Source organism: Colletotrichum graminicola (genome assembly GCF_000149035.1).
Source record: "Colletotrichum graminicola M1.001 genomic scaffold supercont1.5, whole genome shotgun sequence".
In the NCBI taxonomy this organism is placed as follows: Eukaryota; Fungi; Ascomycota; class Sordariomycetes; order Glomerellales; family Glomerellaceae; genus Colletotrichum; species Colletotrichum graminicola.
The window spans coordinates 119,154-134,419 of record NW_007361009.1 but is presented as its reverse complement, the minus strand read 5'-3'; the positions used below and the strand labels follow the sequence as shown (position 1 = coordinate 134,419).

General features: G+C 54.0%; 6 protein-coding genes across 6 annotated transcripts; 3 read left to right on the top strand and 3 right to left on the bottom strand.

Moving 5' to 3' along the window:
* Positions 1-803: 803 nt before the first annotated feature.
* Positions 804-1,592, bottom strand: GLRG_02419 (exosome complex exonuclease RRP40; the record flags this gene model as incomplete). Its single annotated transcript, XM_008092428.1, has 2 exons — positions 804-1,334; positions 1,395-1,592. 2 exons carry the CDS (start codon positions 1,590-1,592, stop codon positions 804-806), a joined length of 729 nt encoding a protein of 242 aa, XP_008090619.1.
* A 421-nt stretch (positions 1,593-2,013) lies between these two features.
* On the top strand, positions 2,014-3,837 carry GLRG_02418 (hsp70-like protein; the record flags this gene model as incomplete). The annotated part of the gene is made up of 3 exons (XM_008092427.1): positions 2,014-2,146; positions 2,223-2,349; positions 2,415-3,837. 3 exons carry the CDS (start codon positions 2,014-2,016, stop codon positions 3,835-3,837), a joined length of 1,683 nt encoding a protein of 560 aa, XP_008090618.1.
* A 555-nt stretch (positions 3,838-4,392) lies between these two features.
* GLRG_02417 (uncharacterized protein) lies at positions 4,393-6,046 on the bottom strand (the record flags this gene model as incomplete). Its single annotated transcript, XM_008092426.1, has 5 exons — positions 4,393-5,093; positions 5,160-5,375; positions 5,463-5,769; positions 5,839-5,862; positions 5,984-6,046. The coding sequence occupies 5 exons, from the start codon at positions 6,044-6,046 to the stop codon at positions 4,393-4,395; spliced, it is 1,311 nt and encodes a 436-aa protein (XP_008090617.1).
* Positions 6,047-9,511: 3,465 nt separating this feature from the next.
* GLRG_02416 (uncharacterized protein) lies at positions 9,512-9,807 on the top strand (the record flags this gene model as incomplete). The annotated part of the gene is made up of 2 exons (XM_008092425.1): positions 9,512-9,532; positions 9,604-9,807. 2 exons carry the CDS (start codon positions 9,512-9,514, stop codon positions 9,805-9,807), a joined length of 225 nt encoding a protein of 74 aa, XP_008090616.1.
* A 577-nt stretch (positions 9,808-10,384) lies between these two features.
* GLRG_02415 (DNA repair protein) lies at positions 10,385-13,237 on the bottom strand (the record flags this gene model as incomplete). The annotated part of the gene is made up of 2 exons (XM_008092424.1): positions 10,385-13,144; positions 13,196-13,237. The coding sequence occupies 2 exons, from the start codon at positions 13,235-13,237 to the stop codon at positions 10,385-10,387; spliced, it is 2,802 nt and encodes a 933-aa protein (XP_008090615.1).
* Positions 13,238-14,456: 1,219 nt separating this feature from the next.
* On the top strand, positions 14,457-14,738 carry GLRG_02414 (uncharacterized protein; the record flags this gene model as incomplete). Its single annotated transcript, XM_008092423.1, has 2 exons — positions 14,457-14,504; positions 14,562-14,738. The coding sequence occupies 2 exons, from the start codon at positions 14,457-14,459 to the stop codon at positions 14,736-14,738; spliced, it is 225 nt and encodes a 74-aa protein (XP_008090614.1).
* Between the last annotated feature and the right edge of the window lie 528 nt (positions 14,739-15,266).

Below are 15,266 nucleotides of genomic sequence, written 5' to 3'. Positions count from 1 at the left end.
AAGCTAATAGCCCTAGCCACCACAAACGGTACCACGAGCGGCCCCATGAGTGTAGTCACCCGAATTGCGGCAAGAGGTTTGGTACCAAGACGCACTTAGATCGCCATATCAACGACAAGCACAGGAAAACAAAGAAGTTCCATTGTACTGTCAGCACCTGCCCCTATTCCAAGGCCGGAGGTAAATCCTTCCCGCGAAAGGACAACTGGAGGCGGCACATGATGAATATACACCAAGTTACACCAGTGTGTGATCCTGAACCCGACATTGTCGACGAAGCAATGGGAGGAACATGAGACACGGGGAGCGAAGGTGTACACAAGAGCACACAAGCAACTGAGTGAAGAACGTTGTAGGATATCTGTCAACGAAGGGAAAGACCCGTGAGCCAACAGATGCGGGATAACGCTTGGGAAGTGGTCTGTTTAAAAATAACAGACGGGTGACTTGCAAGCTACCACCGCCACGGCTCGTCAGCGAACGGGAAGAAGAGTGACGTAGCACGGCACAAGATCTGGAAGAGTGGTTGCCGAAGGCGGCATCCGAGAAGGGTGATCTGCGTCCGCATTAGCGACGCTCAGGGGCGTCATTATTTTTTTTATCATATTTTTAACCTGAGAGCGGTCGGTTGCTTCATATACAGCGTGTTTAACTCCAGAATCGGGAAAATCGGAGGCAGCAAGGCAACCTTTTGTCGGAACCTGCCAAAGGCAGTAATTGGGCGTTTGGAGGCCCGAAGACTGGCCAAGGTACATATTGTAGGACAAGGCAAAAAAGCATCATGGGGGGCGTGTGCAGTGAATTTAACTCAGACTTTTGATTAACGACCTTACGAGCTTCTTCTGCTGATCGACTGTGAGGCCCCGCTCATCAGTCTCCTGGATGGCTCTTCCAACCGCAATGATGGTTTTGGCACTCTCGCTATTGACCCAAATCTTGCCATTTCGACCCACAGCCGTCTCGAAGGCCGCACCCGTGGCACCCAGCTCCTCCAACACAACAAGATCTGTCGTCTTGGGCTTGAGCAAGCGGCGCGCCATGCCAAGAGAGATGTTGAAGAGCATGCCGCCAACGAGGGGGCCCAGGCCGTCGGCCTTGCCGGTGGACTGGTAGACGCACTCAAGCTCGGGGTCCATGTGCTTGTTCGCGAGCGTGACGCGAGCGTAGACTAGGGCGCCGGAGGCAAGCTGAGGGCGGGTCTTCTTCGTAGCCATCTCGAAAGAAAGCTGGGGCAGGATGGCGGGTGTTGAGTAATCGGCCAGGAGGACGTAGTAGAGTTCGGCAGCGGTGCGCTGGACGGTGCCAATGACGAGGTCGCCGACGGTGGGAATGTACTGTTTTTCACGCGTTAGCATGTGCATGGAAAGGTTGAGTGGTCGATGGGCTGGGCTCACACGTCCACTTGTCTGCTCAACCCATATCGAGTTCTTCTTGCGGTCGGAAACCAGCTTGCCGGCGATAGTGGGCACTATTTGCCTGGGAGGGACATGTCGAAGGCCGGGGCCCAGTCTCAGGGGAAGTTTCTGATGTGACGGGATCAGAGACGCGTCAATCTCGTCGCCAGGGAGCACAAAAGGACCATCAGAGGCCATTGTGAGCGTTCTGAGCGGTGGGCGATGTGATGTTGAATTGGAATCGCCAAGGTCAGGTCGAATCTCCTTTTTTCGGCTTCTGCGCCCGTCTTTGTCTGCATTCAGCCTTGCAGCAGAAAGTTGAAAGCTTTGGCGGGGCACCTTCCTTGTCCATTTGATTGGAATACGGCCCGGTGTGTGTGGGGGAGGGGGGAAGCGACAGTCCGTCCCACTGGGCGATAGAGCGACTGGGAATTTTTTTTCCCTTGCCCAAAATTTTGGCACTTTTGAACCCCCACCATTGACCACCGTTGAAAACACTCGTCTCCAAGATCTCGACAGGAGCCCGCGAAACCCAAACATAATCAAAGCCTGCAACCTGTCGCTATTTCTCGATAAAATCTCCCGAAGCAACACCATCACTTTTTTGCGACCTTTAGATATGGCTGCGAACGGTGACTCGCGGCCCGCGCCGGGCGACCGTACCGTCATTGGTATCACCTTTGGCAACTCCAATAGCTCCATCGCCTACACCGTCGACGGGAAGGCCGAGGTTATCGCCAACGAGGACGGAGGTCAGTTCAATGGCAGAAGCTTTCATTTGTGGCTGAATAGGACGCAGCACTGACAGTACGGGATTTCTCCTGCTAGACCGTCAAATTCCCACCATCCTTTCCTACGTTGATGGAGACGAGTACTACGGCGCTCAGGCCAAGAACTTCCTTATCAGGAATCCTAACAACACAATCGCATACTTCAAGGACTTCCTTGGCCAGGAGTACGGCTTGCCTACATCTGCGTTCTCCTCTCCCTGACCGCATCTGACTGACACTGCTCCAATAGCTTCAAGTCCATCGACCCCACCCACAACCACGCTTCCGTCCACCCCCAGGATGTCAACGGTACCGTCTCCTTCGCTGTGAAGGACAAGGAAGACGCCGATGAGCCCTCCATCGTCTCCGTCACCGAGGCCGCAACACGGTACCTCCGCCGTCTCGTCGGCTCCGCCAGCGACTATCTTGGCAAGAAGGTCACGTCGGCCGTCATCACCGTCCCCACCAACTTCTCCGAGAAGCAGAAGGAGGCCCTCGTCAAGGCCGCCAACGACGCCGATCTCGAGGTGCTCCAGATCATTTCCGACCCCGTCGCCGCCGTCCTCGCCTACGATGCCCGTCCTGAGGCCAAGGTGGAGGACAAGATCGTCGTCGTTGCCGATCTGGGCGGCACCCGTTCCGACGTCGCCGTTGTTGCCTCCCGCGGCGGCATGTACACCATCCTCGCTACTGCCCACGACTACGAGTTCTCCGGCAGCCACCTTGACCAGGTTCTCATGGACCACTTCGCCAAGGAGTTTATCAAGAAGCACAACACCGACCCCCGCGAGAACGCCCGCTCCCTGGCCAAGCTCAAGGCCGAGTCCGAGTCCACCAAGAAGGCTCTCTCCCTCGGCACCAACGCCAGCTTCAGCGTCGAGAGCTTGGCCGAGGGCTTTGACTTCACCTCCACCATCAACCGTTTGCGTTATGAGATGATCGGCCGCAAGGTCTTTGACGGCTTTAACCGCCTCGTTGAGGGTGTCGTAAAGAAGGCCGAGCTCGACGTCCTCGACATCGATGAGGTTATCCTCGCCGGCGGCACCGCCCATACCCCGCGCGTCGCTGCCAACTTCGCCAACCTCTTCCCCGAATCTACCAACATTGTCGCCCCGGCCACCCAGGCCGCCGCCATCAACCCCTCGGAGCTCCTCGCCCGAGGTGCTGCCCTTCAGGCCTCGCTGATCCAGGAATACGAGGCCGACGACATCGAGCAGAGCACGCACGCTGCCGTCACTGTTGTTAAGCACATTGCTAACGCCATCGGCGTCGTCGGCGCTAACGACGAGTTCGTCCCCATCGTCCCTGCCGAGACGGCCGTCCCCGCCCGCCGCACCATCCACGTTGCCGGCCCTAAGGAGGGCGGCGACGTCCTAGTCCGCATCGTTGAGGGCGGTGCCCACATCAAGGTCACCAAGCCTGAGCCCAAGGCCAAGCCCGAGGCCAACGGCGACGAGGACGACTCTGACTTCGACTCCGAGGAGGAGGAGGAGGAGACCCGTGAGAAGATCTGGAAGGTCGGCCCTACCCTGGCCGAGGCAGCCGTTCGCGGCGTCAGCAAGGGTGCCAAGATTGAGGTCACCATTAACGTCGCCGCCGACTTGGGCGTCACGATAACGGCGAGAGAGGTTGGCAGCAAGGGCGGTGTCCGCGGCAACATCGCGGCTCCTTGAACGGTCTCCTCCGGGGGAGTGGTGTTTTCACGACTTGTAAAAGCGCGCGCGTCAGCGACGGCCGGCCAGGCGCGAAATTAGTAAAAGAAAAGGAATCGAAAGCTAGAAGACACGGATTTCTTAGGGGGAAGGCAAGGGATGATTCAAAAAGACATGGAAATGAATGACTGGAATATAGAGTAGGAGCAAAAGTGAGGACTTTGAAAGAGCATTGAAGGAGTCAGAGACATTGAGCTTCTCTCGAGTTGTTCTAGGATACGGGTCACTGGATGTTTATACCGAGCATCTTGTCGAACCCCGGGCACGGAATGCGTAACTGAATCTATAAACCACAACAGTTGGCAAGCAACACCAAAGCACAGGTTTCTATTAACTTTGTGAGAAGGGAACCGAGAATGCGGTACTAATGACAAAGGAAAGAAAAAGAGGGGCATCGCTTCTGCAAATGTACGCCTCCCTATCAACACCTCGCTATAACATGGATAGTGACCCAAATGCCCAAACACAAGGTCACGGGAACCACTCCTTTGTATCTGCTTTGTCCCGCTACCCTGCTTATGTGACAGCACCGGGCAACCTCCAGGCGACGAGATCGTCTCGCACGTTGAATTCCTCAAGCTCTCTATTTCGTCTCGACGCCTCGCGTCCACGGTCGCTGCTGCCCATAGTCGGCGCTAGGCTCACGATGCTGCCGCTGCGGCTCCTCGATCGGCCGTAGCTGCGTCGACTGGTACCGCCTTCCCCCTCTCGGCCCCTTAAGCGACTGTGAGACCCCCGACGAGCAACATTGCTCGCCCCAGCGGTGCTGCTGGCAGCGTCGCCGCGACCAGTAACGACGGTCGTCATGCTCCTTTCGCTGGAGCCACTATTGTTGCGGGAGTGATGTCGGTGACCATTGTGTAGGCGGTGGAGGTGGAGGTGGTCCTGCTGAGGCGGCTCCTGCTGTTGCTGTTGCTGTTGCTGCGCTTGTTGCTGCTTCCGTTCCATTTTACGGAAATCCGAAGGACGAAGGGTGCCGCCCATGGTGCCCTCATCGGAACTGAGGGAACCACCGTTTTCAAGGTCGAATGTGGCCGTCTTTTTGCCGGTACGTCCCTGGCGGCCTGTCCGCCAGCCATCGCCGCCGGAGAAGATGTCTTCGATGCATTGGTCAGCAGGAAGTTCGTCAGGCTGGCAGGACCAGGAAGCTGCGAGGGTGCGGCGGTACATGTCTTGCACCTCGGAGGCATCGCGGGATTTGGCCATGCTCGGCAGCTCTGCAGTAGTCCGTCAGTATATATCAGAATGGAAGAGAAATACACATTCAGAAGTGACAAACGTACGTCCAGCGTCGTCTTGTTCAACCGATTCACCGGCCACGATGCCGGCGATCCCTCCAAAGACAGGCGCAGTCCTCAGAGGGGGCGCAGAGTAGTTCTTGTCGCCGTCGAGCTGAAGCATCAGGATTCCAATCTTTAGAGTACTGTTGATCTTGCTCTCCTGCATGAGGTAGCGCCTGACGATGCCATCCACGACGTCCGGATCATCCGTGATTGGGGCTCTTGGCGATAAGGGACTTTGACTCGTGCCACTGCTACGCTTGCGCGAGTGACTACGGTCGAAGCTCACGCTCTCGCGGGCGAGACCGTCACTCTCTTCGACGTACTCGCTGAGGTTGAGCTTGACGATGCCAAGGGAGATCTTTTCCTCGCGGCCGGTGCCCGGAAACTCCTGCAAGACCTCGAATTCGATGGGACACTCGGTCAAGTTGTTGTTTTTGTCGATACTGATCCGAATGTGGCTGACCATCTTGGAGTAGTTGTACTCAACCTTGTGGTTGGAGATGGGGCATTTCGGCGTCCGTCCCCGGTGCTCGGCGTGGATGGAGTGCGAGAGATGCCATTTTACTATTGATGTTCCGGATACTAGCGGGACGTTGTTTAAGTCGTAAATCTGGAGATGGATCAGCAACGAAAACCCGGTTTTCTGAAGACAGCTAACTCTGTCGAGACGGGTTCACACCTTGAGGTGTAGCTCAAACTTTGGCTGCGTCACAAAATGTCAGCCCAAAACCGTTCGCTGAGTAGCCACCTCCCGACGCCGCAAACCCTCCACTTTTTTCTTGAATTGAGTTTCCCGCGACAGGACGATAGGTGTGGGCGTTTACCTTTCTGTTTTTATTGACTGTGGGAAGGAAGCCCCCGTTAGCCATGCTCTTGAGAGGACTCATGTTGGGCGAGCGATTTTCTGACGACAAAGAGAAGTGTCGAGAACAAGAGTAGAAGCAAACGGAGACGGGGACTAGAAAGCCCCGGGCCCCAACAAGACGCGACTCAAGGGAGAGACATAGGAATGCTGAGAGAGTTGGTTTTGGAGGCGACGGGCGAGTAAGGCTGCAAGGGGGGGGGAAGCCACCGAGCTCTCTCTCTGGGGTTGTCTCAGTAAGATCTCAGCCTTATGCAAGGCCGAGGTGAGCAGACAACAACCCACGTGGTGAAATGGAATGTTGATTCAGAAGAATGAGAGGATCGACCACATAAGGACAGCGACGCCGAGAAAGACGACAAGGGACGAATGACAAGTGTGGACAAGACAGAGAGGGGGAGCAAATGATGGAGGCTTACTTAAGGAAGCCATGTTTCATGGAGGGCATGGCTGGTTGGGTCGTATCGGGGAACAGGTTAATAATACCTGCCGTCTGAGGTGAGGACCGCGCCCGCCCGCGCCGTCGGAGGATAGAAAGGATGGACAGGTTACGTGCAAGGACAGGCAAGGCAGATGCAGGCAGGTGCAGACACACAGAGTGGCCCAACGACAGGAACAAGAGACCTGTTCGCCCTGTCTGTCGGCCAGCGGCGCTTGGTTTCGGAATGGCCGGCAGCACGGTAACGAGAGGCTGAGGAGGGGGTGCGGAACTGTCTACACGGCTAATAGATAACGGGATGCCGACACCGTGATCCTGTGTTTTCTCTGAATGTCCGTTGAAGGAAAGGCTCGAGATCGCATGTGAGGTCAACGACCAATCATCGTCTATCTGACCGCCGCGTCGTCCGCACGTTCGCCCCCTCTTCGGTCCGAGTGCGCCGGTCGATGAAAGAGACCGAGAGAGTGGTAGAAGACAAGCTTGGTTGGATGAGCAGGGGATGGTCAGGAAGGAATTCGGGGGATTCCAGTCCGTCCACTGACGGAATTACTCAGCAGGTAAGGGGGTCCCGTAATATGTACAGTATCGCAAAGGCGCGGTTGCTCGGCGGTGATGGCTGGGCGGGCTAATCAGTATATGGATTTGGGGGAATGCCGTCTTTTCTCCTTGGACCTATTTTTCTTTCGTCGGATTATGAAAGAAGAGAGTTCGAACGAGGGACGGCGAACACGTAACTCAACCGATGTGCTGGAAGCATGCCTAGCTGGTGCCAATGGGATGGCCCCCTGGGCATTCCGGGCATCCGACAGGCGACAGCGCCGCAGCGGCATGTGCCTTGGCCCCAAGCTCAATAAGCAACAATGGATCCCCAAATTTGCCTATGAATCTATATTAGGTAGCCTGCGCCACACTAAGTCACCACGCCGAATTGAGCTTCGTGAGCATCGCTACTATCCGTAAGTGTGAAGCTAAATAGCTAATACCCAAATGATTTCCTCCAATTTCCCGGGCTGGGGGGAGAGAGTTCATTCCAACTTGCGTTGATATCCCTCGATACATATCATCTTCAATTCGGTTGAGCTTTTGTACTCGTGAAATAGGTAAACGGTAAACGGCCTGATGCCTCACCTACTCCGCATGAGGCTCTTAGTAGAACGGGCTTGCGTACGTAAATAAGTTCGACCGCAGGAACCATCAATCTTACCAAGAAGCAAGAGATATGGGGAACCATCCATTTTCTATTGTGTAGAAATTCTTAACATCATTTTCAACATATTACCCAGCTATGCATCGGATAGCTGCCACTCTACATTTCCCTTCGGTTTATCCACTCAAATTAACGTTCCAACGTGTTCTATTGATTGTCAATGGTGGCTGAAGCCGGTTGCTAGGCTCCTGTATTCACAATATGCTTGTTGCAACGCTGCAAACAGACGATCAACGTGGCTCGAAGCTTCGCTCAAGATACAGCCCAGAAATGGCCAAGACAGGGCCTGGACCTCATGATCCCCTCGAATTAGACAATTCCAGGCATGGGGACAACGAACCAGTGATGATGCCGTTCCTCTCCTGAGGCCCAATGACTCGCCCTGCTTTCCAATCCGGACCAGGCCGAATATGTGTCTAGATGCTTGTTCGTATTGTGCCATGCAGTTTACGAAATCCACGACGAGACACAGGAGATCGCGCTCGCAATGCGATCCGTGGCGTTCGGGAAGTCAGGGCATACCACTTATGTCATCACGCACTCGCCAAGACAACCCATACGAAGGACCATTCTAGGCCTTTCGTGAACCTCCCCGAAAGAGAGCTCCAGCCAAGCAAGCGACCAGGGGGCCTTTGAGGAGGCTCAGGAGGGTCACGCCCAGCAGACTACCCGCCCCAGGACGCGCCATCCGTGCTGCCGTCACCCGTTCGCTCCCTTGCAGTGGTCGTCTCTCGCATGTGTGACGCAGTGCCGTCTCCAAACCCCAGAGAGATTGCTGAGAAATTCCTCGAGCCGCGTACGTCATACTTTTCTCACCTCTCGCCCAGACGAGCTATGTCATTTCTTCCCAGCAACCTGTTTGGGAAGAGAGGGAGGGGGAATGAGATAGCCACACGCAGCCACGAACAAACCACAGCAGCCGCCACGCTCTTTTCTTGGCCCCAAGCTGGGAGGGGCTGATGCGGTACGTATCTGTACAGACTGGTCCAGACAGAAGCATCATGACATGTTCGTTCGTCTCCAATCATCGATTGGGCTTATGGGCTTTAATCCAACACGAACGCCAGAAACGTGCAATCACACCGTCGATGCAGGAAATCTTCTGCACTCTAACGTGAGAGGGCACACACAAAGGACCCCCCTTCGCACGTTGCACTACCGCTTTGGGACGGTGCAATCGTCCCGGCTCCATCAAGCCTCTAAGATAACATCTGGTGATGGGATGAGAGTCCCTCGACTCAGCCTAACGATGCACGTGGGCCGGGGTCGAGTCACACCCTCGTCTCAATTGTTTCTGTTAGGGTAGTGTCAATATTTTACCTTGACGCCAATGTACTACAGCGCTAACGGACACGGTAGGAATTAAGGGATGAAGGACTGGGGAAGAAAGGAAAAAAAGTGATGCATCACGGGAGATTACTACCTTGACGTCATTATGCGGTGTACCACGAGCAGATCCCTTCACTCACACACCTTACTTCCGGTCCAAATCTAGCAACCCGACGAGTAGTGTAGTCTAATGTGTGTGATAACGGTTAGCCCACAGAGGGAAAAAATCGTCAATGTGGGCTGGAGGAATAGGTATTGTGTCACCACACGTAAGGCCGTGTTGTAGGTCACAAGGGGTGGCGCGTACTCTGGCTGGTCCTGATCATTTGTAGTGCGAACAATGTATATAAGGCCCTTTCTCTCTCTCCCAACGATAGTATTGCACTTAATTCAACACCATAACAAATCAGCAAGCAATCAAACAGTGAATCTCGTCAGAGGCTACACTCCTCCATCCAAATTATCATCACTCAACAAACCACCAACCCAACCCACCACACCACACAACCGCAAAAATGGGCGCCGTCGTCTCTTGCGTAGGTTCTGCACCTTTCACAGGCAGCCATAGTCATAATGTCACCTCAAATACTGACCCAGTCTGCTTCAGATCCAATCCGTTTTCCGTACCATCGGTAACTGCCTGACCTCGGTCATCTCGGGCATTGGCGGCATCCTCCACGCCATCATCGGCGGTATCGTCTCCTTCTGCAACATCATCATCAGCTTCCTCACCTGCGGCTACTGCGGACGCCGCGGCAGCGGCGGCGGTCGCCGGTCGCGTCACACGACCACGACTAGAAGTCGAGTCTAAGCCGGCCCTCGTCTGCGAACGCTTCGAATGGGCAGCCTATAATCAAGTGTGCTACCGTTCACAAGTCGGATGAGGGAGACGCCACAAGTTATCATATGAGCATTCACGAGCATTCGATTCGAATTCTTTCCGCCAGAGAGAGGAGGGGCGGCCAGGGGAGGAGGCATGGATACCTGCGACTGCTTTTATCGAGCGCGCGCGATCAGCTTTGACAGCATACCCGAGTTTCTTTTTTCCTTTCCACGATACCCAGATACCAATCAGCTTAGCTTCAATGGTATTACATGATATCCATAATTTCCTGCTCCTTGAGAAATATGAGGTAAACCTGTTCAATGTCCATTTGTATGGTGTTAATCAGTTGCGCTTTGTAGCTTCTGTGCATTGGTACCGCCTCAGTAGCAATCTATTTCTCAATGGTCAAGATTGAAGATGCCTATGTGAGTACTATAATTCGGGCTATGCTAGCCTTGCTGAAGTGATGATGCGTTTTCTCGTGCAACTAATCGAAGCGAAACACATCACTACCTTGAAATAAATCTTATTTTCGCCACGATAAGATGACCTTTGAATATATTTAATCTTCTAGCACATTTCGGTTGAAGAACCCGTATATTTGCCGTCCAGCCTCTTTGCCGACCATTGGCTCTAGCTCACGCTCGCTCAAGTTGGCAACCTCTCGTATATTCTCTGTCGCCAGGACCAATCGCATGATATTCTTTGGGTTGACCCCTGGTACGGCGCTGAGCATTTCCTGTGGCTCCAAATTGAACGCCTGGTCTTCTGCCTTCATGTCACTATCCAAGCCGGCGCGAACCGCGGCGATCGGATCTGGTTCGTCCTCCTGCGACTTGAGCGACTCAAAGATCTCGGCAGTCTGGTACGGCGAGGACGACCAGATGATGCGCAGCTTCGGGAATGCCAGCGTGAGTAGAACGAGCTTGGATTGCAAGTCGGACGAGACATTGGTAGGTGCAATGCTGTTGAGGCTGCCCGACAGGTCGGCGAAGGGCTCTAGTGTAAAGGATTTGTTCTGATCGAATTCAATGAGGAGCATAGGGCTCTTGTAGTGCTGGAACATGGTCTCACACTGGGCGTATAGTCGTCCGTCCTTGAAGGAGGAGATCAGATCGCTGATGGACTTGCGCTCAACGCAGATGGAGGGCGATAAGACGTAGTCTCCTACTGTCAGCATGCAGGGAACGATGATCATGGATCGGCCGTGTAGGAGTGAAGGGAGCGACGACCGGAATTCTCGCACGTCAACGACCACGCGAGGCGGCTGTGCTGTGGCAGCGAGACGCCCACCGCCGGCGATTCGCGTGTTGATCGTTCGCAGGAAGGCCTCCTGCGGGTCCTCGGCGCCGTGCGGATCTACCGTCATCACCAGCGACATGGACGCCCGCTCTTTGATGAGTTTCGTAAATGCGTCCTTCTCGCGTCGCACACTTGACAAGTAGCGTTGCTCCTCTACTGATTCGCCGTAGTACATGAAGTACACGCGGACATTTCTGTCGTTGTGAGACGACCGGTAGACCTCGACTCGACGAATGAAGGCAGCATCGGGTTCATACATGATAATGTACCGCGGCTTGACCTCTTCCAAGACATGCTCGTCCTGGTCTCCATCGTACGCGTGTATGACGACCAAATCTTGCATCTCGTACAGTTGATAGTAGTCCTCCATGTTCTCTAAGGGGTCGCTCACGATTTCTGGCTTCTGCTCTGCTTCTTCTTCCGTGATTTGCACTTCGGCCATGAGGTCATCGACTTCTGCCGGTCGCTCAAAGAATTGAAGGATACTACCATTGTCGGCCCGGCCGAGAGACGTTCCGGCAACACCGCCGCCTCTCACCCGCCTCCGCTTGTTCGATGGCGCTTTGCCACGAAGTCGCTGGCCTGACCGATCAGTTGCACCGTTCAGGGCTTTCTGGTTTTCGGAGAAGAGCGTTGCGTTAACTTGAGCAAACTCCCGCTTCCACCTCAGATAGTTGCGTAGTTTTCGTCGCATCATGAAGGCGCCGGACGGCTGGTCTTCTTCTTCGTCGTCTTCTTTCGTTGGGTCCTTCTCGACTTTTGGCTTGAAATGCATCGTCTGCAGGTAGTCGCGAAGTTGCCGGCAAGTGTTGGTATCGCCGCACATGATAAGTATAGTACCGTTGGAGTCGTCGCGGACCGGGGGGTCGAAATGCATGCTATTGTCGATCTCCGTCAAGACGTCCGCCAGCCACGCCCATTTCGGCTGTTCCTCGAGGACGGGACGGAGTAAATCGATATTTGCTTCCGCCGTGGCGGCTTTTGAGCTGGCGGAGTAAACTCGTCGTCGTGCTGTCTCGAATATCGTTTGGGCAGCATCGAGAAATAGCCAGGGGGACTGGTTCTGCCTCGTTGACCCGGGAGGCGGGGAATGTGCTGCGTGAATGGTGTCCAGGTGTTGCAAGAACGAGACGGCATCAAGGGTGAGAACCGACTGAAGCATGCCTCGAAGGACACTTAAATCGTTAACGATTTGCCGGGTCTTCCAGCTCACTCGATGCCAGTTAGGGTCGAGCTGCCGTCTGATAATCACGTCAAAGTTCTTGTGCAAGGCGCTGTCGAGATTCCAGTCCTCCATTTCTAGGCCGTTATTGCCCTTCTTCAACTCATGGATGCTGACCTCGACGCATTCCATGATGGCGTTCTGAATGTCCCTCATAGCCTCACTCATTGAGATATTCAATTCAATAACCTCTGCAGTCTTCTTCCCTTCTAGCGACTGGGCAACCGTTACGTGAAAGCGTGGCCATAACGAAGCTTTTCTCAGAAACAGGTTCCTCATCATGGTGGTTAATGGGGAAAACCCGATCGAAAATGGATCGGGATTATCTGAGAATGCCTTCAAAAAGCCAGCTTTGTTCTTCTGCCGGTAGATTCGCAGAATAAAGGCTTCTAATGACGTCGCGACGACGCGATCGGCGTGAAGAACGATGAGCCCTGTGATCTTCTCGGCGTCGATGAGGTTAGTCAAAAGGTCGACAACCAAGATTCGCGACGTGATGCTGAATATTCCACCACGGATATACATTCTTTCTCTAGTGCCAACGCTGGTGAAGTCGGTGTTGACAACTGTGAGGCCCCTGGCGTTGAGGGACATGCTGATGGCGGCATGCTCAGCCAAGGCCTCTCCAATCCAGTTGTTCTCTCGTTCATCGGCACCGACGAGGATAACCAGGTTGTTACCTGCTGCATCGTACGAATGGAGCAAATTCGTGACGAGGCGCATCAGCCCCAAGCCGCGGGCGAGGACAACCAGCTCATCTTCATTTCTCAGCTCTTGGAAGAGGTTCTGCTGGTATTCCTGGGCGGGGTCAGTTTGATGAAAACCAATCACCCCGGGGCCGACACTTACAAGGGGTAGTGAGAGCTTGACTGGCTGCGCGTTGGTTGACATGGTGCATCGTGCCTGGGCGCGAGTAGACGCAGCAGTATCTAGTGAGGTTGGTGGTTGCCTGAGTCGTGCAAGACATCATGACTGGACAGATACTGACCTAACTAACCGCCCGGGGTAATACAGTGCAAAGACTGTACATACATACGTCTTCCTCCGGTTTGGACGCCAGCTCTCGCCACTTGGCACTGTACGGTTCTGCCTTGGGAGATTTTGTTCTCGTAGCGAGTATAACCTAAAGATGGATCAATTGAATGAGGCATAACTTGCAGTGAGTTCTCGAGTTTATTTAATACCTATAGTCAATAGACTTACCAGATTCCTGGCGAGCGAGCGACTACCAAATAATCCGGAGTGTGGAAAGCAGTATATGACCCTTGCTTGATATCCGTCTCAACACGACTGTTTGTTCAATCACTTTCAAAGCCCCCTTTGGATACCTACTTCCATGCTTGGGCAATGAAGCAGTCTTCCGTCCTCACATAATCCAAGTTCTTACTTTTCCATCATGTACATTTTTCCTAGTGCAGCAAACACCGCTGATTCATTTTGGCGGCAACCCGCCCCAACAGACACGCCAGACGATCGCAGATTACGGTACAATACTACCCCTCCCATGTCGATGGTCGAAATCTTTAAGAATGATCACGATTAGCGCTCACGCCCATCGAATCGACGCGGCCCTGCAACGATAACTGGCAGATGCATTCATGGCGACCGGCGTACTGTAACTGTCAAACCCCGGCGGCTGTCAAGATTTCAGCCCATCCTGCGCCGTATTAGCGGCCCCATGACATGCACGTAACTCGCCGGTGACGCGCAGGAGTCTGGCCAGCATCTTCCCATCCGGCTTAATGGCTGCTCGAAGGACCGTCCATGACCGATCGAGACAAGCAGCCAATGAAATGGCTTAGGTCGTTGTGCCGTTGTCTTTGCTCGGGAGGCCTTCCAGGTAAGTGGGGATTTGCTGCTCGGGGTTGTCACTTTACCCCCTTCTTCGGAAGGCGGAACGACGTCATCAGCCGTCGCAATCCTCCAAGTACCGCCTGAAGCGTCTCATCTCACATGTAAGCCACCAACAAAGATAGTTTATAAAGAGCTCATCGCCCTGCTCCATCCTGTCTGTTCCCTCATGCATAGACAACACATTTGAATTAAATCAAACCAAACACCTGAAAATACCACTCACCTCAGCAAGCAAACTATAAACTCCACATTCACGATGGCCGACAAGGTTAAGGAACTCGTCAACAACATCACCCAGGGTGACGTACGTATACACAGAACTAGCTGAGGACGGAGGAATAACAAGCTGACTTACGAGCAGAACTCCGACAAGGAGAAGCAGTTCAGCACTCAGCCTATCAACGAGAGTGGTGCATCTGACCCCAAGTTTGCCGCCCATCAGGCGCACCCTGGTCCTGCCATCCCCAAGGACTTCAATGCCCAGGAGGAGGGCACCAAGGAGGAGCGCCGGGCCAAGGCGGAGGCTTTGAACAAATAAACAATCTGCCTTTATGGCTGCATCTTTAAGGTGCTTGACGATGTATGACCAGTCATGATTTGTAGAATACGGAAATGAGGAGGGCAACACGACAGGTACCGAGGACTTCGGAAATGGCGGGCTGATAGCGTCGTAATACTGCCAACGAATCCATGAACAAGTGCCCGTACAACTTGAGACTTTTGATTTGACCTGGACTTCCCTGTCAAGCTCAATCGCGCAATTTTCAGTAGAGTTGATACTACATCTGCAAACTTGCAGCCTCGTGAAGACAGATCTATCGCAACTTCACAAGAAAAAGGCCATGCAATTTGAGCTGGGGGATAGGGCGTCAACCAAACGGTTAGGTACACCACCTGCAGTTGGCTGTTACGCGTCCACAATGACGACAGACTTCCTCATCATTCCACGTGGCGGTGCTAAGTTCGGGATTCTGTGGCTGGTGCGAGTGAACAGCGCTGCCTACCTACAGGTACCCTGTTGAGTCTCCTGGAAGAGGAACAGGGGAGAGGCCCGGGCCTGAGCTGA